The sequence below is a fragment of the Elephas maximus genome, chromosome 9 (assembly GCF_024166365.1).
Source record: "Elephas maximus indicus isolate mEleMax1 chromosome 9, mEleMax1 primary haplotype, whole genome shotgun sequence".
Taxonomy (NCBI): domain Eukaryota; kingdom Metazoa; phylum Chordata; class Mammalia; order Proboscidea; family Elephantidae; genus Elephas; species Elephas maximus.
Genome location: NC_064827.1, coordinates 92,941,481 through 92,968,016, shown reverse-complemented (window position 1 = coordinate 92,968,016; position 26,536 = coordinate 92,941,481). Strand labels below are relative to the sequence as shown.

Below are 26,536 nucleotides of genomic sequence, written 5' to 3'. Positions count from 1 at the left end.
CATGATTAGGCCTCACTGTGGGAGCAGTTGAAGAAAGCCTTGCTTTTGTACAGGTGTAACACTGATATCAAAAATGAAGCAGAAGCATCAAAACAAAACAAACAAAAATGGAATCTAAGAAAATACACACACATACACACAAAGCAGTAAAAGGAACCAAAGTGGAAAAAACAGACTATTGGAAAAGAGAAGATATTAAGAGATAGATAGAGCACAGATATTGAAAAACAGACTGCAAAGCAAGGGTAGAATTAGATAAATTTAAAAACAATCTGCTGCAAAAGATGAATCAGCAAATCTGTATATGGCCAGTACTGGGAGAAGCAGGTAGTGGCTATGTCGTCTATTTTGATATCCCTGTTGCTTGCACAGGTAAGGTCCTCAGAAAATAACTTGTGAAGGTGAATGAACATGACAGCCATGTGGCCACAGTGGGCAGCGGCCCCTCTGTTATGACGGCTCATCCAAGACTGGCCTTTTCCGACTTTCTTCCATTTCAGCTATTCGTGCTGCCTTCCTACACTTTGTTTGTTTTGAAAAACATCTAGAGCCATGATAACATGGCAGTGGGACGTGAGAACGTAATATTGCTACTGATAAACACCTGCAACAACTGCTTACTAAGTACTTAATTTTTTTCTAATGTTCACTGGAATTCGACAAGTGAAGATTTCTAGAAACTATTAGAGAATCTTATTATTTTTAAATTGCCTTTTTATTTTAAAACGTTGGACATGCTCTTGTTTTAATAATCAAAAACACAGAAAAGTAAATGAATAAAAAGTAAAAAAAAAATTTTCTCCCCAATACTACTTCATATAGGTTACTACTTGTTGTTAGCTGCCATCAAGCCAGCCCCCAACCCATGGCGCCCCGTGTACAATGGAATCAGATGGTTGTCATCCATAGAATTTTCATTGCCTGATTTTTCTGAAGTAGATTGCTGGGCCGTCTTCCTGTCTATCTTATTCTGGAAGTTCTGCTAAGACTTGTTCAGCATCACAGCAATATGCAAGCCCCCACTGCTGGGTAGAGTGGTGGCTGCCCATGCGATTGTTACCACATTACAGTTGAGAATTCTGCCACTGATCCACCACTGCCCACTAGGGAACCACTCAAAAACCCGTTGCTGTTGAGTTGATTCCTGTCATAGTGACCCTATAGGATAGAATAGAACTGCCGCATAGGATTTCCAAGGCTGTAAATCTTTACAGAAGCAGATTGCCACATCTTTCTCCTGCATAGTGGCTGGTAGGTTAGCAGCCAAGTGCTGCCAGGGCACAGCATGTTCTTTTCCTTCTAGATATTTTCTCTACCTAAAATATACATGTAAATATATATATGTAACTTTATATAAATGGCATCACCCTAAACATAACCCTGTAACTTGATTTATTTGTTAAATATATCTTAGATACTTTTCTGTGTCAGTATATTTAGAAATTTTGTTGCACTGATATACCATAATAAATTTCATGCTATATTTAATCAGTTCCCTACTGATGGACTTTTTGATTATCCCTTATATTTTAAAAAAAAAAAAAAAAAATTTTTTTTTTTAAGTGGAAATTTTTCTTTATTCACAGAATAGGCAACTAGTGACCAAGGCTGATGGCAAAATGAAGCAAAGTACTCCATATCCCAGAGAGAGAGAGCAATAAGCTCTCAACAATTGAGTTATAGGCTTTCCTCAAGACCTCTTAGAAGGTGGCCCAACTTTGCTAAACTCAGCCATCACCCCAGGCTACATGAGCAGAAGACTGAGAGGAGGAGAGTAAGGGAATATCAAGAATCATTGCCTGGTTCGTTGTGTGTCCCCTTTCTGCCCCTCTAAAACCAAGTAAGTGTTGCTCCCAGAGAACCGTGGGTAAAGGCAAGGAACACCTGCCACAGAGAGACGAGGATCTTGTTCCCAGTTGGATATCTGCATAGGCAGTGGACATGTGGGGTCTGCCCTTATCCTACCTGAGCCAATAGTAAAAACACCAGAGAGAGGATGGCATGGGTGTCCTGTGACCCACGGATGGTAGTAGACTTGACCCATTTCTCAGGACCCCATCCAAGGTGACAGGGCCCCAGCCAGAGGCTGTGCCAGTTACTGAGGTCAGGGTGAAGATGTGGAGTCAGGCCAGATCTGTATCACAGAAGTGGGTAAGGCTGACGTCCCACAGGCCTCATACAAGCATCTACCAGAGGGAAGGGGGTTATAGAGAACTGACCCTCCCCGCCCCATTCCAGCATGCAGACTGTGAAGAGGAAAAAATGAACAGTCTATACTTTTCCCCATTCCTACTCTCTACCTCAGCTCAACCCACCCAGCCTCTTCTCTCTGATCTGAGGTGCTGGAAAAGGAAGAAGGGTGGCGGAGCTCTTCCTAATCCAAGTTCCCTGACATTCAGCTTTGGCCAGTGAAGGAGATGAGCTTTTAAGATGAGAAATTGGCAGTTTAAAATTGGATTGGATTTTAATAGCGAGAAGTGATAACACTCAGCAGGGATGGGAGATTGAACGTTGCACAGTCGGGAATAGCAGTGATTAGAGAAAATATAAACTATTTCATGTTTGTATTACTGCCCATTTCAGACTGCTCCAAAAAAAAAAAATTCTTTTATAGTAAACATCTTTTTTACGTATACCATGGTGTATGTACATCTGGAAACCCTGGTGGCGTAGTGGCTAAATGCTACAGCTGCTAACCAAGAGGTTGGCAGTTAAAATCCACCAGGCACTCCTTGGAAACTGTATGGGGCAGTTCTACTCTGACCTATAGGGTTGCTATGAGTCAGAATCGACTCGACGGCAACGGGTTTGGTTTGGTATGGTTTTTGGTGTACATCTGTGAGTATTCTGCACTATGGAGTCTCTGAGTGGCTTAAACAGTTAAGCACTCTACTATTAGCCAAAAGGTTGGTGATTCACACGCACCCAGAGGTGCCTCGGAAGAAAGGCCTGGCAGTTTGCTTCCAAATGGTCACAGCCTTGAAAACCCTGTGGAACACAATTCTACTGCGCACACATGGGGTTGCCATGAGTTAGAATCGACTAAATGGCAACAACAACAAAATAATTCTACACTATATATGACTGTAATTGGAATAGCTAGTCAAAGAGTATCTACATTTAAAATTTTGATGAATACAACCAAAAATCATACCTCAATTTACACTCACACAACCACATGCCACCAGCACAAAATATTAAATCTTTATAATTTTAAAGATACGTTCAGCTTTTAGGAAATGAAATTTTATTCGAGTTGTCTTACTCTAGAACTGGGGTCGCAAACTATGGCCCGCAGGCAAATCCAGTCTGCCACCTATTCTTATATATAAAGTTTTACTGAAACATTGCCACGTTCGTTCATTTACCTGTTGACTATGGCTGCTTTTGTGCTACAATGACAGAGTTGAGTAGTTGCAACAAAGACTGTATGGTCTACAGAGGCTACAATACTCTCTGGCCCTTTACAGAAAAACTTTCCTCAGCCCTGCCCTAGAGAAGTCAGAGGCTTAAAAAGTCTTACATCATGTCCTGTGGATCAGCAAATATAACTGCTTGATTAGCAGTTGAAGGAGTATGTATTTAAGTGCCTGATGTTAATATTCCTGGTGCCAGATTGTCCAGGGCCTTTAGGTGACCCTTGATTCTTGAACTACTTCAGGGAAGGAAGTATTAACTAAGCCAGGGTAGTCATTGCATTGCCTTGTTGCCACGGGCTAATGAGGAATGCTTGTGATTTGATTTCCTCAGGGCAAGAGGGTAGGACAAGGAGGCAGGCTGGAGGCACATTCAAGGCTGGAGTCACAAAGAATGAATTCCAAGTGGTGCAGAGCTGGTGACATGGGGCATGGACAGGGCTGCAGTAGCCTATGTTGAGACCCTAGTCAATTCCTGCCCACCTGGGCATCCTGCAGAAGTGCCATCCCTGGCCCTGAAGAATCTGTCCTCAAATCTGAAGAAACAAAATTGTTCACTTCTCTTCCCCCTGCTTTCATAAGAACCTCATCCTTGCTAAGCCAAACACCTCCAATTGCTCCTGAGTGACCTTTACCTAATTGTGTGCATAGTACATCTTTGTAATATCACTACTCTAATAGTCATCTAATATCCCTAAATTATGTTTTGAAGAAAGCCTGACTGACCATCGAAAATAATTCATTGAAGGAGAATTTGATGGTCAGGTTCCAATATGTGGAGAGATACTAGGTGAAACGTTTTACCAGAAGAACAAGGAATCTTCACATCTCTAAATAAGTGCATTTGCCCATTAGTTATTTATTAATTTCCACCACATGCTAGGTGCTGTGCTAAGGACTGGGAGTGCCTGCCCTCAAGGAGCTTTGTATTTGTGTGTTTGTATGTGTGTGTGTCTGTAGTCCCTGGGTAGTACAATTGGTTAATCGGCTACTAAGAGGTTGGCAGTTTGAACTCAAAGTAAAGGCCTGGCAATCTGCTTTCAAAAGGTCACAGCCATGAAAACCCTATGGAGCACAGTTCTACTCCGACACACGTCGGGTGGGGGAGAGTTGAGAGGCAACAGAGAAGTTACCAATAGGTAATTGTAAGAACACAAAGAGTACCCATTTGAGGTATCACAGAGTGCTGTGGAACCTGACCCAACTGTATGGGCTGGAGGAGAATGGGGAGAAACTCAGTGATGCTAAGCTGAGTTATAAAGGACAAGCAAGATTAGCAAGGCTAAGTGGGGAAGGGGGATGAGAGACACAGTGAAAGAGAAGCTTCAGGTTTTAGGTTGGGGCCAGGTCATTATGAAGGCTTTGTGAACCATGCTCTGGAGCCAGGACTCTTTCCTCAAGGCGCTGGGGAGCCACTGAAAGGATTTAAGCAAGAAAGGGGCATCAGTGTTGAAACCGAGAAGGCTGTTCAATGAATGATTTGGAGCAGATGGTACGCAGTATTGGAAACAGAGAAAGGTCAAGAGGTTTCTTCAAGGAAGAAAAACGGTGAGGACTTAAACTAAGGTATTAACAGTGAAAATGAGCAGGAGGGGACAAGGTAAATCTACAGGACTGGATGACCAACTGGGTTGTGAAGAAATGGTAGTGAGGTATAAAGAAAGGGAAAGTGAGAAGGGATGCAAGTGTAGGGGTTTGGGTGCCCAGGCGATAGGTAGAGGCACTCGTTAGGATGGGGAATGTACTAGCTAGCTATTGCTGCCTAACAAACCATCTCAAAACTTAGCAGCTTGAAAAAACAAACAGTCATTATCTCACAGTTTCTGAGAGTCAGGAATTCAAGAGTGGCTTTGCAATAGGATCTGGCTCGGGGCCTCTCATGAGGTTTCATTAAAGACAGCTGGAGCTGCAGTCATCTGAAGGCTCAACTGGGCCTGGAGGATTTGTCAAAGAATTTATGAACATTTTTTTAAAAGTACTACAGAGAACGTTGTTTTTAGGTTGTTAGGTGCTATTGAGTCAGTTCCAACTCATAGCAACGCTGTGTACAATGGAACGAAACACTGCCTGGTATTGTGCCATCCTCAAGATCATAGTTATGCTTGAGCCCACGGTTGCAGCCACTGTGTCAATCCATCTCCTAGAGAGTCTTGCTCTTTTTCACTGACCCTCTACTTTACCAAGCATGATGTCCTTCTCCAGGGACTGATAACATGTCCAAAGTACATGAGATGAAGTCTCGTCATCCTCACTTCCAGGGAAAATTCCAGTTGTACTTCTTCCAAGATAGATTTGTTTGTTCTTCTGGAAGTCCATGGTGTATCCAGTATTCTTTGCCAACACCATATTTCAAAGGCATGTTGCCAATCTGTGGAAGGAAGATCTTGAAATCAGTTTTATACATGTTGAGTTTGAGATACCTCTGAGTAATCTACATTCTGAACTGTTAAATTCACTACATAGACTAGTGTATGCCCCTCCCCAGTATGTGAGTAGGCCATCTAATTTAATCCTCTTAACAATAAACAAATCTATTCACCTGTATTAAGGTTATAGATAAAATATTAGAACAGAACGGCATATACCTGCAGGCAAAAGTAGAAATCTCTCTGTGTCCCCATTTGCAACCAAGGATTTAATTATTATCTGAAAAGCAAAATGGGCTGAATGGTATTTAGGCTTCTTTCTATTCCTGCACAGTGTTCCTCATACTTCAGTGTTCATAGGATTTACTCTAAGGAATTTCATATGTAAAATCATGTATATTGTCATTCAGGGAGCACTTCAAGGAATTTTTTAAATGTATATTCTATTTTTGTTGTTGAGAATATACACAGCAGAACATAACACCAATTTGACAATTTCTACGTGTATGGTTCAGTGAATGATTGCACTCAAGCTGTGCAACCATTCTCACCCTCATTTTCCAAGTTTCCTCCCCCATTAACATAAACTCACGGCTCCCTAAGGTTTCTGTCTAATCCTTCTAGTTACTGTTGTCTATTTGATTCCATATAGATAGATCTTAAACAGAGCACAATGCTCAAGGCAGACATTCTTTACTATTTAAGTGAAACTGTTGGTTGGATTTAAGAAGACTTCAGGGGATATTGTTGGTTTATGGTTGAAAAATTTTCTCAAAGCAATAATTTCAGGGATTCGTCTAGCCTCCATGGCTCCAGAAAGTCTGGAGTCCATGAGAATTTGAAATTCTGCTACACATTTTCTCCCTTTTGATCAGGATTCTTCTATAGAATCTTTGATCAAGACCTTAAGTAATGGTAATCAGGCACCATGAGTTCCTCTAGTCTCATGGTAAAGGAGACAGTTGTTCACGGAGGCAGTTAGCCACACATTCCATTTCCTCCTATTTATTTCAAGGATTTTCCAATGGTCATTTGGACTACAAGTGATTTTTGCTACCTGCAGAATTTTGGAATCAAACTCTAGATAAGAAGACTGCATTGTATCCCTTTTCTCTGAAACCCTGAAAATAGGCATCTGTTATTTGCCAAGCTTTGCAAATACTCTAAGTGCTTGTCTTCCTACTGTTTGTTTTCTTCTCCTTTCCCTATTCTCACCTCCTTCCTTCATTTTCTTGCAGTAAGCTGGCTTCTGGGGCTCTTCTGCTGGGCCATGGCTCTTGTCTGTTCTAGGGTGAGTGAGGCACAAATGGGTAACTGATGCCAAGAGTCTGATTTAATGGTCATGAACCCAGCTTCCTATTGTGGGACCAGGACTCACATCTTTTTTGTGATGTGGTATCAGCTTGATTAAGCTGAATATGGAACCCAGTGCAGCCTCAGTCTTGCCTTCCACCTTGAGTAATTTGATAAGTGTGCTAGGTTCAGAGAGCAGCCTGTACTGTTACCTTAAGTTGTGTGGCCTCCTGTATCACACAGGAAACCTGAAATGTCAATCCTCTAACTACTGGCCTTGAAAGGGCTCATTTATGTACTTAACAAAAGAAGTCAGGCACCTCATAAGAGGTTTTGTTTGTTTTTCTTTTATTTCCATTTCTAGAGAAAGCAATTTTATCAGCCCGGAATATCTTACTTAGAAACTCTGACATTTATGTCAACATTTTCCCAAGATATATCAGCATAGCCAACTAGTATTTTTCTAAAGAGCAATTAAGCCCACTTCTTGACCTGCTATCCTACTTCCTATAACCACTTTTTAGTGGCCAATCTTTTAAGAATGGTTTATCCTGAAAAGGATTGCTGCCTGTAGCTGAGTCCTTGCCTGCCAGGAAACATGGCCATCTAACAATGTGTGAGCCAAGTCTTGCTTCACTGATCATTTCCTATGAAAAGAACCTGATCTCAGGCAAGTCTAATCCAACAACAACGATTAAATACCTCCAGATTCAGAAATGCTGAAGGATATAAAATGGACTTAACTTTGTACCAGTTCTAAAGGCAAGAGGATGTATTTAACAGCATTCTAAAGGTTTTTGCATTTGTGGTCCTTCACTGTCTGTGGCACCAGAACTGCCATGCTATTGCAATTAGACTTTTTTTTATTAAGACGCATTAACACCAGAAACACAAAGTCTGCTAATATGCATGGGATAGATTTTCAAACCGGAGAATTCCATTTATGTCACTGTTCCCCACCTGGTGGTATTCAAGATCATTAGAGGTGCTGCACAGGTTTAGTGTAAATAGCATTGAAGCACAGATGAGCCTGGTTCATTTTCTCATGTACTGGGTTGCGTTAGCTGACTCAGTCCAGCTTGTTTTTTTCTATCTGAATGTAAGACTATTTATTTTCCTCTAGGAACTGCTTTAGCTGCTTTCACAAGCTTTGACGTGTAGGCTTTGTTGTTCAGTTTTCTTTACTAGTGTGTTTTCATCTTTTGAACATTTTTGTGATTAATTTCTGAGTGTATGGTCCTGAGATCAGATAATTTGGTTCATATGATAATGATTTTTAGTGTTTTATGAGACATCTTGTATGGTCAGTTTTTGAGAATTTGAGAATGTATTTTTGTTGTTGTTGAGTGTAGAACTCCACATCTGTCTATTAGACTGAGCTATATTAATTCTGGAGCTCTGGTGACATAATGGTTAAGAGCTCATCTGCTAATCAAAATGTCGGCAGTTCAAATCCACCAGCTGCTCCTTGGAAACCCTAGAGGGCAGTTCTGCTCTTTCCTATAGGGTTGCTATGAGTTGGAATTGACTCAATGGCAATGGGTTTTTTTTTTATATTAACTCTATTGTTCAGATTTTCTACATTCTTAGGCATTTCTTCTCAGATTGATTTATAAATTATTGAGAGGTATATTCAAATTTACCCCCATGAATTTAATTTCTCCTTATAATTTATATGCAGTTTTTGTTTTACATACTTTGAGGCTATGCTGACAAAAGCATATTGGTTCTGGATTATTACATCTTCCCGATTTTCCTTTTATCACTAAATAAGCACTTCAGCCTTAATAATGCTTTTCTAAGATCTATTTTGTTTGCCTTTAATATTGCCACACTCACTTTCTTGTGGTTAATATTTTTCTGATATATCTTTTTATATCACTTTGTTTTCAACACTTCTGCATCATTATGTTTCGATGTTCCTTTCTTAAGCAGCATGGCTAGTCAGGCAAAGTGACGCCATGACAAACAACCCCAAATCTCAGTGGTGAACACAACAAAGATTTATTTCTTGTTCACATTGTAGTGTTAGGCAGTGTCCAAGCTGCTGCATTGTCTCCAATTCTCATAGGCTGCTTTTTTATTTTCCACCCCAGATACCATTCAGACTGCACGTACAGAGGCCAGAGGATAGAGGTTTTTCCCATCCCCTTTGATTGAAGGGGGCAACTTTTTAAGTTCTAAGGCCTTATTTAGTTGTTTAGATCTAGCCCTTCCTTCCATTCTCTGGAGGTCACTTCTCCTGTGTATGTGAGAACCCTGGTCACACTTCCTAGGGCCTGTGTCCAGTCCAAAACCATGTGGGCTACCTTTTCATCAACTTTCTCTAGAAACTCTTATTTTCTAGCACTTGAGGATTTCCCCTGGTTTCTTTCAAAGTTGGAAATGTAGGAATTATTTTGGGCTTGTTCTTTCCAACACAGCATTTCTTTGTATTTGTCATGGTGCACAGCATTACACCTTTGGTAGACACAGCTAACACTTGCTAATCTCTGTTTTTTAGCAAAGAGAATGCCTCAGTGAGAGCCTAGGGATGGCTACCTTGAACTTAATGACATTATTTTGTTTTTATTACATTTAATTTATGTAGCTATTCCTTTTAGGCAAGTAATGCTCAGTTTCCATATACAGTAGTAATGCAGGCCTTCCTTTAAAAATAAATGTATTTAAAACAAATCAGTTTAAAGAAAAATATTAAGTAAATGGGTAGAGGATACATGGCTTTGAGAAAAAAACCCATGAAGGCAATATATTAATGCTCAAGTTTATGGAATACTTTGAAGTATTCAATGCGCTTCTGAGCTTTTGTCTCCATTTTTAAAAATGTTCTCTCATTCATTAGCAACCTAAGCAAGAAGATATGTACCATATGTGTGAAATGGGTTATTCAAATTAGGAAACAAAACTTTGAGTATGTGTGAGTCAGGTATTCCCTTCAAAATAAGCAAAGGCCAGCTAGTCAGAATGTTGTGGTAATAAGTAACCCCAATATTTCAGAGCAAAATAGAACCTCATTTTTTAAAATAGATTTTAGACAGAAACTCATTTCTTGGCCACATGTCTAACAAGGCTTTTTAGGTGGGTCCTCTGCTTATCATAATCACTTGAACACAGCTTGGCAGAGCCTTTCCACACCACTGAGACAGGGAGGAGGAAGAAGTGACTAGCCAAAGCAAGTCACATGATTGCCTTAACGTCAAAGGGGCAGGAAAGTGCAATATTACCATGTGTGAAAAGGCTTAAAACAAAACAAAAACCCTGCTGTCAAGATTCCGGCTCATTGCCACCCTATAGGCCAGAATAGAACTGCCCCATAGAGTTTCCAAGGAGCGCCTGACAGATTTGAACTGCCGATCTGTTGGGTAGCAGCTGTAGCACTTAACCACTACACCACCAGCGTTTGCGTGAAAAGGCTAGAGAGTCCAATGTTTGGTGAAGAACTGTAGTGACTATAGCAGGACCCAGCAAAGACTGTAAGCAGTTCCATCCCCTAGATGGAGCCATGGAGCTGAGCATCTGGGAGCTGGGCCATCGCAGGGTCAGACTATGTCCAACTCCCTCGACCTCTTTATTAGCTAGGAATTGAAATCGACTCAATGGCAGTGAGTTTATATATATATATATATATATATGGAAACCCTGGTGGCGTAGTGGTTAAGTGCTACGGCTGCTTAACCAAAGGGTCGGCAGTTCGAATCTGCCAGGTGCTCCTTGGAAACTCTATGGGGCAGTTCTACTCTGTCTTATAGGGTCACTATGAGTCGTAATTGACTCGACGGCACTGGGTTTTGTTTTGTTTTGTTTTTTGGTTTATATACACACATATATATATTTTTATATATATTCAGAAAAGGAGTCTCTGGGTGATGCAGACGGTTAAACACACTCAGCTGCTAACTGAAAGGCTGGAGGTTCAAGTCCACCCAGAGAGGCACCTTGGAAGAAATGCCTGGTGATCTACTTCTGAAAAATCAGCCATTGAAAAACCTCTGGAATACTCTAAAACATATGGGTCGCCATAAGTCAGAATCGACTCAGTGGCTACTGGTTTTATAAACAGAAAATCCCAAATGTAATAATTGCTACAGGTGAATAAAATCAGCCCTTCAGGCTGGACTGATTTGTTACCTAATCAGATCCTGAGACGTTTCCATAAGTGATCATAAAACTGACATCCTGCATAATCACCAAGTACCTTGTTTGGTCACTTCACTTGTCTGAATTCTCATGGGCCTAATAGATGGGGTAGTTCATTTTAAGTATTGACAATGAGTACAACTTGAGTTTCTCCTAAATTTGCCTCAAGCCTTTTCTGGCTCAGTTTTCTCTCTCTTGACTTGGGTCCCTGGGGTTTCCCGACGCCTTCTGTAATATTGATCGGCTTTTGAAAGTCCTTCTCTTCTCTGACCACCCCCTGATCACAGCCTTTAGCTTTTCCTTTCTTCTAGTACTTTTTTTTTTTAGCACCTGCCACTATGACTTTCCAGCACCTTCTTTACAGAGTCTCTGCTTTGTATGGAGGAGTATTGAGAAACAAAGGCTCTGTTCCCTAATGTCGGCGAGTTCAGGGATACTTACAGGCTCTGTGGAGATTTGTGCAGTACTGAAATTTTCCCTCTCCTGGGCTAATACACAAATTGTAGTAACTTAATTGTTTTATCCAACCATGACACATGTTCAATTAAATCAGTGATCCTGATACTATGTTTTAAATGGGGAATGTAATACCTTAAATTTATGCAATGCTTTATAAGAGTACTTTCATATAAATTATATTTACACCTTATAGTCTCAATGGTGTTCGATATTTATTGTCTCCATTTAAAATCACAGAGAGGCCAGGTAATTTTCTTGAGGTTAACCAGCTATTCAGTACTGATAGTGGAACTATAACCCAGAACTATAATTTCATTATCTAGGACTTTTTCAATTTTTCCGTGATATCACCCATAACTTACAAACATTAACAAAATGACAAAATTTAAGACTGACCCTACCTGTCTGTTTATATACCCTCATTTATTTTGAGGCTAATCCTGCACCCTCATGTTCTGTGTCAGGCAGGTAGAGATTATGACATTTTTTAAAATTTTATTTAATTTTTTTTAGGCTAACTCTTAGCTAGAGTACTAAAGAAAATAATTTATAGGTACATTAGGGTATTTCAGGCTCAAAAAAAAAAATTTTTTTTTTATTTCAGTCCAGTACATATTTATTGGGTATTTACTGTATAACAGGTACTAGAAATATAACAATGAACAAAACAGGCATAGTCTGTGCCCTTATGAAGCTTCAAGTCTAATGGAGAAAGCAATTGGAATAGAAGGTGAAGAAAGCTACACCAATATAACATCTTTTTCTTTCAGTGCTTATCTTCAGGCGTTGCATAGTCTCCCTTTTTTATTGGTGAGGAAACCGAGCAAATAAATAAGAGCAAATAACTTGCCATATAACACACAGTAAGTGATAAAAAGAAGACTTAAATCCAGACACTCTTTAATAGAGGCTGCTACTTTTTGGGTACTAGTGGGTTGATGTCAAGGATAACACAGATTACTTCATATGACAAGGGGTATTGGAAGGAAATCAGAAAAACTTTGTGCTAGAGTTCTAAATTTAACACCTCCCTCTGCTCTTTATTATTATTATTTTTTTTAATAATATTTTATTGTGTTTTCAGTGAAGGTTTCTACAGCAGTTTAGGTTTCCATTCAACAGTTTCTGTACCAGTTATTCAGTGACATTGGTTACATTCTTCACAGTGCGTGAACATTCTCATCATTTCTGTTCTGGTTATTCTGCATCCATTAATCTAGTTTCCTTGCCCTCCTACATTCTTACCTTTGTTTAAAGTTCTTGTTGACCTTGTAGTCTCATGTAGGTGATTTTTTTAAAGGAGCACAGTACTTCTTGGTGACTTCCCTGTAATTCCATTCAGCTTGGGTGAATCCTGTTGATGTAGGCACTAATCTAAATTGGTGTTTAAATTACAAGGAAGTCACTAAGAAGAAAAATATATTATCATGATGAATGGGAGTTTACTTAATGAGGGCAGGGGATGAAAATAAGTCAAAAGGAATTCACTGTGAAAAGTGGCCAGTTTCCTACAAGAGTGTATAAAATTTTCACAGTTTTCTCCAGTACTTTCCCAGTCCCTCACACTTGTCTTACCAAGCAGGCTAATATAAATCGCTGTGGGCTCGGAACTGATTAGAGACAAGAGATAATAACTCATGACCAAAACTATCTTCACCAACATCTATTTACAATGAATCTTTAAATATTCAAAGGAAGAGAAGTAACATTCGTTGATTCCTTCTCAGGAACAGAGCCCTGGTGGTGCACTGGTTAAGCATTTGGCTGCTAACCAAAAGATCAGCAGTTTGAATCCACCAGCCGCTCCTTGGAAACCCTGTGGGGCAGTTCTACTCTGTTCTATAGGGTCGTTATGAGTCAGAATCGACTCAACGGCAGTGGGTTTTGGTTTTCTCAGGAACGGTAGGCACTTTACATTTAGAACTTCACCTTTCAACAACTGTTTGAGGTAGGTGGTATATCCCTATTTTACAGATAAAGAAAGTGAGACTAGCAGACTGTGTTCTTCTCTGCCCACCAGGCTTAACTACTTTGCTTAAGTTTACACAGGGAGAGAGATATATTCAAAGTCAGATCTGTCTTTATTTCAAAGCACATATCTTGACTCTTTGGTTGAAAAATTATATGTTAAATTCCCCTAAGTGTATTTTATTAGTGGTTTGCTTTCCTGTTTCTGAGTTTCCTGCTTGATGTGTGACTTACTATATGCTGTCTGCAGTTCTCATTCACAATAACTGTGCAAAAAGTCTTTCTTCTAGATTTCTGTAGATTTGGATTACATACTTGGTTCATTCCAAGTGAGTTTAAAATGTTATCCTGGAATCCTCGGTTTCCTTTTCAAAGGAAATAAAATCGTACCTAACTTTTTGCACCGTTTGCTCTTTTTTCAGACTACTGTCAGAGGATGTAGGAATGGACACCGCCTTTGATGAGGGAATGCTGAGCCCCAGTGCTGCAGACATGAGGCCTGGTGAGAGGAATATTTGCTCATTTTCTTTAGCACTATCCTACACCCAGACGTTTTTATTATTCAGTGAGAGGACCATTTCCTGTGCATTCAACTTGTGATTTCAGTCATAAAAGTGAAGAAGAAGAAAAAAAAAGAAGTGGGAAGGAAGGTGTTAGGCTTGATTTAATTAATTTCAGAGTTGACTTAAATATTGAGTAGGTCACAGTTTTTCTCCTGGGTCACGACCTCATCTACCAAGGTTTTCAGTTTCTGTGGTGATTGGCAACTATATATCAAAATGTCAAATTCTGACTAAAGACCAAGCTCACGAAATTTACTCTTAAGAGTAAGAATGTTTACAATTGGAAACGTGATATCAAGAATGCTCAGTATCCTAATTATTAAAAAAAAAAAAAAAAAAAAAAACCACACTGTAAGGGTTGATGACTCAAGGCCTATATATTAAAAAATTGATTAATTTGTGGTTTCAACCCATATGATTCCCACTTGGTATGAGGTTCACTACCTTGTACTGCACCAGCTTCAGAATTATACCAGGAGATGCATTTTTGCTGAACCCTGGTTTTATCAGCCAAGCCTGGGACAGAGTAGGAAGAAGGGAAGCAATTACATTTTTTTCTGTCCTACAATTTCCCAAAGTGTGTTCTTGCAAATACTGGTCATGTGGCATAATTTTTCTTTTAATGTCCTATGGTCACATAAGCTTGGTAACCACCGCAGCCTCCCCCACTCTCCAAGGTTCACAGCGCACCTTTGAATAATAAAGGTGCTAAAGCTGTAGGCAGCCAATGGAGTAGCCGCTTACTACATGCGGCCACTTAAATTATTTAAAATTAAAAAGAAATTTTAAAAAATTCCGTTCTTGGAACCAGACAAGGGTGCCCTTTATCACCGCTCTTATTCAACATCGTGCTGGAAGTCCTAGCCAGGGCAATTAGGCTAGACAAAGAAATAAAAGGTATCCGGATTGGCAAGGAAGAAGTAAAGTTATCACTATTTGCAGATGACATGATTATATACACAGAAAACCCTAAGGAATCTTCCAGAAAACTACTGAAACTAATAGAAGAGTTTGGCAGAGTCTCAGGTTACAAAATAAACATACAAAAATCACTTGGATTCCTCTACATCAACAAAAAGAACACCGAAGAGGAAATCACCAAATCAATACCATTCACAGTAGCCCCCAAGAAGATAAAATACTTAGGAATAAATCTTACCAAGGATGTAAAAGACCTATACAAAGAAAACTACAAAGCTCTACTACAAGAAATTCAAAAGGACATACTTAAGTGGAAAAACATACCCTGCTCATGGATAGGAAGACTTAACATAGTAAAAATGTCTATTCTACCAAAAGCCATCTATACATTTAATGTACTTCCGATCCAAATTCCAATGTCATATTTTAAGGGGATAGAGAAACAAATCACCAATTTCATATGGAAGGGAAAGAAACCCCGGATAAGCAAAGCACTACTGAAAAAGAAGAAAGTGGGAGGCCTCACCTTACCTGACTTCAGAACCTATTATACAGCCACAGTAGTCAAAACAGCCTGGTACTGGTACAACAACAGGCACATAGACCAATGGAACAGAATTGAGAACCCAGACATAGATCCATCCACGTATGAGCAGCTGATATTTGACAAAGGACCAGTGTCAATTAATTGGGGAAAAGATAGCCTTTTTAACAAATGGTGCTGGCATAACTGGATATCCATTTGCAAAAAAATGAAACAGGACCCATACCTCACACCATGCACAAAAACTAACTCCAAGTGGATCAAAGACCTAAACATAAAGACTAAAACGATAAAGATCATGGAAGAAAAAATTGGGACAACCCTAGGAGCCCTAATACAAGGTATAAACAGAATACAAAACATTACCAAAAATGATGAAGAGAAACCCGATAACTGGGAGCTCCTAAAAATCAAACACCTATGCTCATCTAAAGACTTCTCCAAAAGAGTAAAAAGACCACCTACAGACTGGGAAAGAATTTTCAGCTATGACATCTCCGACTAGCGCCTGATCTCTAAAATCTACATGATTCTGTCAAAACTCAACCACAAAAAGACAAACAACCCAATCAAGAAGTGGGCAAATGATATGAACACACATTTCACTAAAGAAGATATTCAGGCAGCTAACAGATACATGAGAAAATGCTCTCGATCATTAGCCATTAGAGAAATGCAAATTAAAACTACGATGAGATTCCATCTCACACCAGCAAGACTGGCATTGATCCAAAAAACACAAAATAATAAATGTTGGAGAGGCTGCGGAGAGATTGGAACTCTCATACACTGCTGGTGGGAATGTAAAATGGTACAACCACTTTGGAAATCTATCTGGCGTTATCTTAAACAGTTAGAAATAGAACTACCATACAACCCAGAAATCCCACTCCTGGGAATATACCCTAGAGATACAAGAGCCTTCACACAAACAGATATATGCACACCCATGTTTATTGCAGCTCTGTTTACAATAGCAAAAAGTTGGAAGCAACCAAGGTGTCCATCAACGGATGAATGGGTAAATAAATTGTGGTATATTCACACAATGGAATACTACGCATCGATAAAGAACAGTGAGGAATCTGTGAAACATTTCTTAACATGGAGGAACCTGGAAGGCATTATGCTGAGCGAAATTAGTCAGAGGCAAAAGGACAAATATTGTATAAGACCACTATTATAAGATCTTGAGAAATAGTAAACCTGAGAAGAACACATACTTTTGTGGTTACGAGGGGGTGAGGGAGGGAGGGTGGGAGAGGATTTTTTATTGATTAATCAGTAGATAAGAACTGCTTTAGGTGAAGGGAAAGACAACACTCAATACATGGAAGGTCAACTCAGTTGGACTGGACCAAAAGCAAAGAAGTTTCCTGAATAAAATGAATGCTTCAAAGGTCAGCGGAGCAAGCGCGGGGGTCTGGGGAACATGGTTTGCGGGGACTTCTAAGTCAATTGGCAAAATAATTCTATTATGAAATCATTCTGCATCCCACTTTGAAATGTGGCGTCTGGGGTCTTAAATGCTAAGAAGCGGCCATCTAAGATGCATCAATTGGTCTCAACCCACCTGTTGCAAAGGAAAATGAAGAACACCAAGGCCACACGACAACTAAGAGCCCAAGAGACAGAAAGGGCCACATGAACCAGAGACCTACATCATCCTGAGACCAGAAGAACTAGTTGGTGCCCGGCCACAATCGATGACTGCCCTGACAGGGAGCACAGCAGAGGACCCCTGAGGGAGCAGGAGATCAGTGGGATACAGACCCCAAATTCTCATAAAAAGACCAAACTTAATGGTCTGACTGAGACTAGAGGAATCCCGGCGGCCATGCTCCCCAGACCTTCTGTTGGCACAGGACAGGAACCATCCCCGAAGACAACTCATCAGACATGAAAGGGACTGGTCAGCAGGTGGGAGAGAGACGCTGATGAAGAGTGAGCTAATTATATCAGGTGGACACTTGAGATAGTGTTGGCAACTCTTGTCTGGAGGGGGGATGGGAGGATAGAGAGAGAGGGAAGCCGGCAAAATTGTCAAGAAAGGAGAGACTGAAAGGGCTGACTCAAGAGGGGGAGAGCAAGTGGGAGTAGGGAGTGAGATGTATGTAAACTTATATGTGACAGACTGATTGGATTTGTAAACGTTCACTTGAAGCTTAATAAAAGTTATTAAAAAAAAAAATTCCGTTCTTCAGTTGCGCTATCCACATTTCAAGTGCCCTATAGTCATATGTAGAACATATCTGTCATCATAGAAAATTCTTTTGGACAGCACTCCATTAAGAATCTCTGCAATGTAAAAACCAATGTAATTTTCTAAAATTCAGTGTTCCTTAAACTTATTGGTCAACAGAAACTTTTTTCTTTTTTTAAGTAGAACATTAAAACATTACATGGAACACAGCTTGGGTCATGTCCTATAGAAAAGAAAAATCTTAATGACAAAGGAACTGTGTCAGCTTCCTTAGGACGAGACCATAGTTGATATTCTGGAGTTGAGGAAGATAGCAGATGACTTTCAAAATACTTCTCGCCCAGGAATCCTATGAATTCTGTTTTTAGGCTGTCTCTCTACTTTTAATTAGTTGGCATGGACTGGTTTGAAAATGAAATGGAGAAGTGAAAATTTCTCCAACATTGCTTCTGTTAAAGTAAAGACCCATGTGAGCCTTAATATAAGAGGGTTATCATTTATGATATGGGAACCACCATCAGGCAATATCAGCATAAAAGATAGTGACTCCTTGCGTAGGTTCAAAGTTGAAACCTGGGAGAATATCTCCGGTATTATAAAGAAAGAGAGAGCCAGCCAAGGACAGGTCACTGATAATCATACACAGAGTTATCAGGAACTGAAGAGAAGCATTTTGGGAGTATTTGTGAACATAGCAGGTAAAGTTCTTACCTCCATTCCATAGAAGCCAAGTCTGCATGAATCGTTAGGAAGTCTGTGTAAGCTTAACTGTTGATCTTGCACCGTAAAATTCAATTTAACATTACGAAAGTCAAGTTCTCAAACTGGAACAGGGCAGTTCTAAAAATTAGTTTTCTACTCATTTATTAATGGCTCCCACTTGCTGTAGCTACATGGCCCAGGCATATGGGGAGTGGATCTAGTATTAGAGCTTACTGGTCAGGAAGGAAACTGAAATCCCACGTAAGCATTTTTAGCAGATCTGCCTTTGATGGAAGGGCCTTAAAAATGTTTTTCACCAGGGCCCAAACCCACTCTTTGCAGCCATGTATATGGCTTAATACTTACTGTTACTACTCTTTCTCCTCTTTAGAACCTCCTAATTCCCTGGATCTCGATGGCACACATCCTCGGAGAATCAAGCTTACAGCCCCAAATATCAACCTTTCTCTGGATCAGAGTGAAGGGTCTGTTCTCTCTGATGATAACCTAGACAGTCCAGATGAAATTGATATCAATGTGGATGAACTTGATACCCCTGATGAAGCAGACTCTTTTGAATACACTGGGCATGGTAAGTCGCCAAGTTGGCAAGGCCGAAGTACAATGAAAAGTGACAGATTAAGTGGCATTAGGGACAAGCCTCCCATTTTGGTGCCAGTGGCTCCTCCCTGTGATTTCTAGGAGCTTTTGTTTGTATCTCAGGTCATTGTTGGCCATGACTGATGGTTTAGAACTTGATAGAGCAGATACAGTTCACAGAGGTCATACCTAGCCATTGTCCTTTTGTTAAGGCCCTACTCTCTACCAGGCCTGGTGCTAGGTACTCAGGATGAGGAAGACTGTTATACCCTGTGTTGGAACAAAATTGGGGCTGGGTTTGGAGAATTTCCTCTGGAAGATAAATTTTGAAGCAGGGAAATCAGTTCTTATCAACTGCTTTGTACAAGTTCCTGCTATCTGGAGTATTCTTTCACCAGGTGCTCACATGTCTGGCTCCTTCTTTTACTTCAGGCCTTAATCAGATGTCATCTCCTCAGAGATGTTGTCCTTAAACTCTGTAATCAAAGGCACTCTCCACCCACCTCTTCCACCACATACTGTCTATCCCAGTATTGATTTTCTGTGTCTCGCTAACTGACATCATATTATTTAGCTGTTTGCTTGTTTGTTGCCTTTCTCTTCCCACTAGAACATATGCTCCGTGAGGGCAGGGACTTTATTTTGTTTGCTGCTGAATCTCCAATAAAGAAGGGAGGAAAGACGGACAGATGTAGCAAGAAAGGAAATAAAAAGAAAGAAAATTTTTAGTTGCCAGGTCAAAGACTGACACTCCTGATATGAAAATCAGTCTTACTTAGTTCTTTCTCTGGCTCAAAGAAATTTGATTCACTAAGAAGTAGGTGCAAATATAAAGAATTTGCTTGAAAAGCAACGTTGTGTAGTTTCTGTTTCACTAGAAGCCAGGGTGCCATTCTCTGAAATTCTAGTATTTAGAAGAGAGCCGTGGATGGTGCAGTTGCCTTTATTCATTGTTGAAACTCTTCTAGTCTTAAAAAAAGCAATACCACAATTAAGTGATCCCCTGACTTTTAGAGTCATGCTAATTCTAGCAGTTTTGCTCATAGGAGAAAATAAATAGGAAATTCATCAACTTAGTTAATTCAACCAATGGTTATTGAGCCCCTGGGACTATAGCCATGACCAGCACAGATTCAGACCTTACCTTTGCTGAGCTGAGGGCTTTGTTTCTCCAAGTTAAAAAAAAAAAAGGGAAATGTCTAAAAGTACTTGTTCTACAACTTACCATGTCTAAGTAGAGATTTTATATTGCATTTTTTGTCGTATTTATGAATTTCTATAGTTATCTGGGTATTTAATCCTGTAGATCAAAATACATAAATAGGAGGTGAAAGAAGGTCTTGAATTCATATTCTTTTCTGCCATCCAAGGGAATCTTCCCCAGCTGCTCTACCCATCCCAGCTGCCCTCAGCTGCCCCAGCCGCCCCAGCTGTTCCAGTCACTCTCACCCGTTTGCCAGCTCATACATTCTCCTGTGTGGGAATCAGCCTTTGCCTTCAAATCCCACAAGAAACAGCTGTGACTGACCCTACGGGTTCCTCCCTCTCTTCCCTCTGAAACATCACTGTTGCCTTGGAGAGCTGTGTCACGCTACGTTTGACTCTTATTTTTATAAAGAGTAAAACTGCCAAGCAGAGTGGTGGTGGCTGGACAAACTGGTAATTAAAGCTGTCACTTGCTGGCGTTGTTTCTTCTTGTTTACCTGACACAGTTATGTTGAAAGAACCTGTTTAACGGCCACAGCCCTACTTTTAGGTCTTAAACTCAAATGACAGAATTGTAAGTTGAATTTTAAAGTACCCCTGGCTTTTCAAATAAAAGATTATCCATACGTGGTTTTAAATAAACAGAAATGGATAAAACATTGAAAACACAAAGTAAATCTATCTAATTGTGAAGACAGAGAGAAATAACTAGATAAGAGGCGTGGGATATAAGTACATGTAATCCTGAAGTATGAAATAAATGCTTGAAAACTGCATGTTTTTTCAGATTTCTCACGTGAGTATTTTGAACTAGGCATAGGCATACTAAATAAAATCAGACTTTTTAAAATACAGTTGTTCGAAAGCATTTGGTCAGTGGTTTCTTTTATTTAATGAACACTTTCATAGTACCTAGTACTTAGTATGTCCAATCTAGGTGTTTTATAAATATTAACTAGTTTAATCTGCGTATGAACTCAATGAGCTAAGTATTATGTTGTTTTCTGCTACTTTATAGATGAGAACACTGAGGCACAGAGAGGTTAAATAATCCCTAAGTTCACACAGCTGGTAAATGGCAGAGCCAACATTCAAACCCCAAGGTGGTGCCCTTGACCCCTGAGCCCTGCTACTTGCCAATAAATATACTAACAATGAATAGGAGAGAGTCTTTTACTAAATTAGACCAACATATCTGAAGCCAGGCCTGATAGCCCACCCTCACCATCGTCCCTGTATCCAGCCATTTTCATGACTTGGGGATTCGTCCTTAACCAAGTACCCGGAGGATTGTCAGACCATTTTCCTGTTTTATTCAGTAGTTGACGACCAAATACCTCATCAAGAACATTTGCCTGTAGTGCAATTTTGCTTATAGAAAAATTTTGAACCTCACTATCAGAAGGTGTGGTGAAATTGGTCTTCACTTCTAAGCAATTTTCTATAATAGTTGTGTCCAAACAGTTGGGGAATATAATTTAAGGTACTATTACAATTAATTAAGGAGCCCTGGTGACACAGTGGTTAAGAGCTCAGCTGCTAATCAGAAGGGTGGCAGTTTGAATCCACCACCCGCTCCTTAGAAACCCTATGGGGCAGTTCTACTTTGTCTTATAGCATTGCTATGAGTTGCAGTCGATTCCATGGCAACTGCTTTGGTTTTTTGGGTTTTTTTTATAATTGAGGAGCCCTGGTGGTGCAGTGGTTAAGAGCTTCGCAGCTAACCAGAAGGTCAGCAGTTCAAATCCACCAGCTGCTCCTTGAAAAACCCCTGCCCTATAGGGTTGCTGCAAGTTGGAATCACCTCTATGGCAACGGGTTTAGTTTGGTTTTATTATACTTAAGGCTTGATTGCCATTGATATTTATAAATATGAATGATAACAGAAATAAGCAGATAGCAGAGGACTTGGGAGGTCCATCGTTCATATTAAGGGAGTGCTGAGGGTTGTTTTTTTTTTTTTAATGCTTTATTATACTAACCCGAGAAACTTAAAAAATCCATTAGTCAGAAAAGATGACTTATTTCTCTCTCTGTTTTCCAAACCGACCACAAAGTTTTTCGTTTTTACATAATTCAGGTCTCAGCAAAGGCATTTCCTAAGAGAAATGGAAAAACGATAAATAATTTTAACCTGAACATTTCTGATAAGAATATTATAAAAAGGATTGTAAACACTCCCATGCTCTCATATTTTTCCCTTCTAAACGCCCAAGTGATGTTTAGTGGGCTCATTTAAGCAACCTACCTTTTCTAAAACTAGCCTCTAACAACACACAGCTTTCGTTGTGCATAAGGCACGCTGGCATCATTTCCAGACAGTCAGGGAGTCGCTTCACTCAACTTGCCTGTCTGCAGTCTTCCATGTGTTCAAGCCTGCAGGCAACCAGCTTATGAAATCAATTCCATGTTTTAACTCTGCATATAAACTTGCTGAGTGTTAAGAGTGTATTTTGTTTTACCCACAAGCACCTTATGCCAGAATGGTGTTGTCTGAAAGGATGATTTATCTTTGTATTTTTGTATGCTGAGATTTTACACTCAAATTAACTGCCAGCCTGCCCTTTGTCACCAAAAGAATTTTTAAAGACTTCTGAACTGTATGCACGATGTCCTTCCTGTAACAACGGAAACCTCAAGCATAAAGTCTTCCAAGAATATTCCCATTGGAAGTGCAAGATCACAATATGGAAAGCTAGCCACCTTTCACAAACGTATGTCCCTTCTAGAAGGCCACAGCTGACATCATCGCTAGCTAGTCTATAATGAATACCAACAGTGGCCTCCCCCATTGTGGTCTGTGTGGCGTAGAACACTGAAGAACTTGTGTACTCAAAAGACGAAAGGAAATAAACGTCCCAGCTGACTTTCCCCCTGTGTACCCGGGGCGTAATTGACTTCATCAGTTGCCGGGGAGAAAAAGCTTGTCACTGAGAAACAGAGACAAAGGGAATCAAGCATTTCTTCGTGAAGAGGGCATGAGACCCAAGATTACATTTGGAGGGCCTGGGGATAGAGAGTTAAATGAGACTTTAAATTTTTGAAAATAGCCAGCAAACGGTAGCTGGGGGGAAGGACAGTAATACTATAGCTACAGCAGAAGGTATTGCTAACTCAAGGGAGTAAATAAAGCTGTCACTACCTGTTATTAGTTTGTATTGTTGGCTTCTAGAAATGAACGCCTTCAGAGAACTTACTGCACCCTTGCTATTAAATAACTTCTTTTTTTTTTTTTTCACTTAAGTCAGAAGAGATGAGGGAGGAGACGTAGTTTTTGCAACTTGCCAGCTTCAAGTCTCTGGGACACTAGGAGTAACACTTTATAAAAAGGTTCCACCCCAAACTTTTATAGCAAAATGAGTAATAATCCTGTTTTTTAAAAGAAACTGTAAGAAAATGCTCAGTGTGTGTGTGTATGTATATATATATATTTATAGCTCTAAAGTGGAGATGTCCTTTTTTACTCTAATAAGATAATAAAAAATCATAAGGGAAAAAATCAAGTTACAAATATTATTTTCTTATTTGGCAAAAAAAAAAAAATCATAAATTTAAAAGCTAAGCACAAGCCAGGAAAATAATTGTAACACATGACAAAATTCTATTTAAAGAACATGAATGAATCAACAAGAACCACAGTAGACAAAGGATTTGCCAGGTACCTCCCCATCAGTAGGAGAAATAGAAATAGCAAATAAACATTTTAAAATTCTTACCTTTATTAATAATTAAAGAAATTCAAATTAAAATAACAGTGAGACAGATTGCTCCTTGAATTGCCAGGGGTTAAAACCTTTGCTAACTTCCAGTGGGTTTGTCACACCACGTGCAAGGAGGCAGGCACTCTCATACATTGTGGTGTGACATGGTCAAGGACAAAAATGTCCGTAACAGCTTTAGAGGCTTATACCCTCTGATGCAGCCCTCCATTGCTGCAGGTTACCTGTTGGCAGGCAGTACGTGTATAAATGAGCTAAAATACCCATACAGCAGTACCTACTAAGGCATATTCTTTATAAGCAACAACTACAACAACACAATGGAATAAAACTAAATTTTGATCACTATGGGGTTGTTGGAAACCCTGGTTAAGTGCTACGGCTGTTAACTAAAGGCTCGGCAGTTCGAATCCACCAGGTGCTCCTTGGAAACTCTATGGGGCAGTTCTACCCTGTCCTATAGGGTCGCTTTGAGTCGGAATCGACTCGATGGCCCTGGGTTTGGTTTTTTTGTTTTGATGGGGTTGTTAAACTAAAAAGACATCAGTAAAATGGACTACCCCAAGGCTATTTTTAAAAATAAGCAGGATTTGTATTTTCTGAGGTGAAAAGCAGCCTACGCTGTATTATTAGGTACAGCCAGTTATAAAACATATAGAATTATGGAATAACTTGGAAAAAGTATGTGTGTGTGAGTATATGTGAGCGTGTGAAGAGTACACCTCAAACAGGGTAGAGTAGCATTGGGGATTTCAACTGTTTCCTTTAAGAATTTCTGTACTGCTTACATTTTTACTAGTGTGTTTTGTAACCAGAAAAAAGAATATGGTATACGAAAAAATTTTTTAAGGTGGCCGCTCAATAAAAGCATGCAGAAAGCAAAACAAAACAACCCTGCCCTCACCCCACACAGACCACAAGGATCAAGCTAGAGCAGGCCAAAAAGTCTCAAACATGGTGAAGAGGGGACGGTGAATTGTGAGTTCATTGCAGGAAAGGCATGTATGTACAGGAGCACAGAAGACAAACTCACATCAGAACACAGAGTTCTGAGGGAGGAGAGACCAGATGGGAAACAGGGGACTGGGGAGAGAGCTAAGATTAGCATCCAAGGACCCTAACCGATGTGAAGGGAGAAGCAGGAAGGAAAAGTCCAGTGCAAATGGTTGGATTTGTACAAGTGGTACAGCGCTTGATCTGAAGCCAGAGGTTGCTGTCCTCTGTTCTTAGCAGGCTTCTGAGCGCAGATGGGGACGCAGTAGAAGCTGGAGTGAGGCAAGGCTCTGTAGGTGGTGGTCGCTGTTGGTGCTGGCAAAAATGGCTAGGTCTGCTTCCCAACTTGGTTGGCCTCATTTTGCTTTTCTAAGTCATGGGTAATTGGACACTTTCGAATGCACAAGTGTAGAATCTTCCAGGACATACTAGCTTTGTTGTGGCTTCCTTACAGATCACTTATATTGCTGGGAACTGGTGCAAGCATTTCTTTACTTAAGCACTCACCCTCCTAATTTTTATTGGGTGCCTGTGCAGGTTTCTGACCTAAATGCAGAGTAGGGAGGTGGAGGTGCGTTTGATTTAGGCAGTGTCTTAGCTCAAGGAGCTCACAGTCCCGTAGTAAAGTAAGTGAGAATGAGGCAGCCACATATGCAAGGTAAAATGTGACAAAAGAGGTATCTCAGAAAAGTAGAAAAAGTAAGGGTTTTGACTATCTTCTCTTGCTAACTCTGTTAACTTGAAGCAAGCTACTTAACTTTTCAGAGGCAGTGTTTGCATTTATGTAATATCCATTATAATACCTACTACTGTACTGACACATGGAGAATAGTTAATAGATTGTTGCCATTGTCATTATCAAGGTCCCTAGGGGGAGCAAATAGTTAATGCACTAATGAGCTCAGCTGCTAACCAACAGGAGGTTCAAGTGCACTCCAGAGGTGCCCCGGAAGAAAGTCTTGCCAATGTGTCTATGAACACTCAGCCGCTGAAAACCCCGTGGAGCACAGTTCTACTCTGACGCACGTGGGATCACTATGAGTTGGAGTCTACGAAACCGCAACTGGTTTTTGTTATCAAAAGTGTTACCAGAGGAATACAGAAAACTAACGAACAGTGTCAATTCAAAAGTCCTTTTCCGTGAGTGGAAACACAAGAATGGTAATATATCACAGTGTTACTGTAAAGGTTATAACCTTTTTCTTCAAATTACTTAACTATAAAAAGAATTACTGTTATTAAATTCTATTAGTAGAAACAGAAACAATTGCTAGTTATTGTTTTTAAAAATCTTAGATATTTTTGTTGGATGTACAAGAGTGAGTAGTAAATTTTTTCCCAAAGAATGTTCAGTGGGTTTTTTTATTACCTTATGTACCCACAGATTTAAAAGTCTTATGAATTTTGGCCTTGGAATACTTCCGGCCAATAAAGTTGTTTGATTCT

The 26,536-nt window shown here is 39.9% G+C and overlaps 1 protein-coding gene across 6 annotated transcripts in view; it reads left to right on the top strand.

The window, feature by feature from the left end:
- The window catches only part of PRUNE2 (prune homolog 2 with BCH domain), a 314,222-nt gene that overhangs the window by 256,842 nt on the left and 30,844 nt on the right, over window positions 1-26,536 (top strand). For all 6 annotated transcript variants that reach the window (XM_049895199.1, XM_049895201.1, XM_049895197.1 and 3 more), the window contains exons 10-11: window positions 14,062-14,141; window positions 18,964-19,164. In XM_049895199.1, the coding sequence (XP_049751156.1) occupies window positions 14,062-14,141; window positions 18,964-19,164 (281 nt within the window). The remainder of the gene's footprint in view (window positions 1-14,061; window positions 14,142-18,963; window positions 19,165-26,536) is intronic.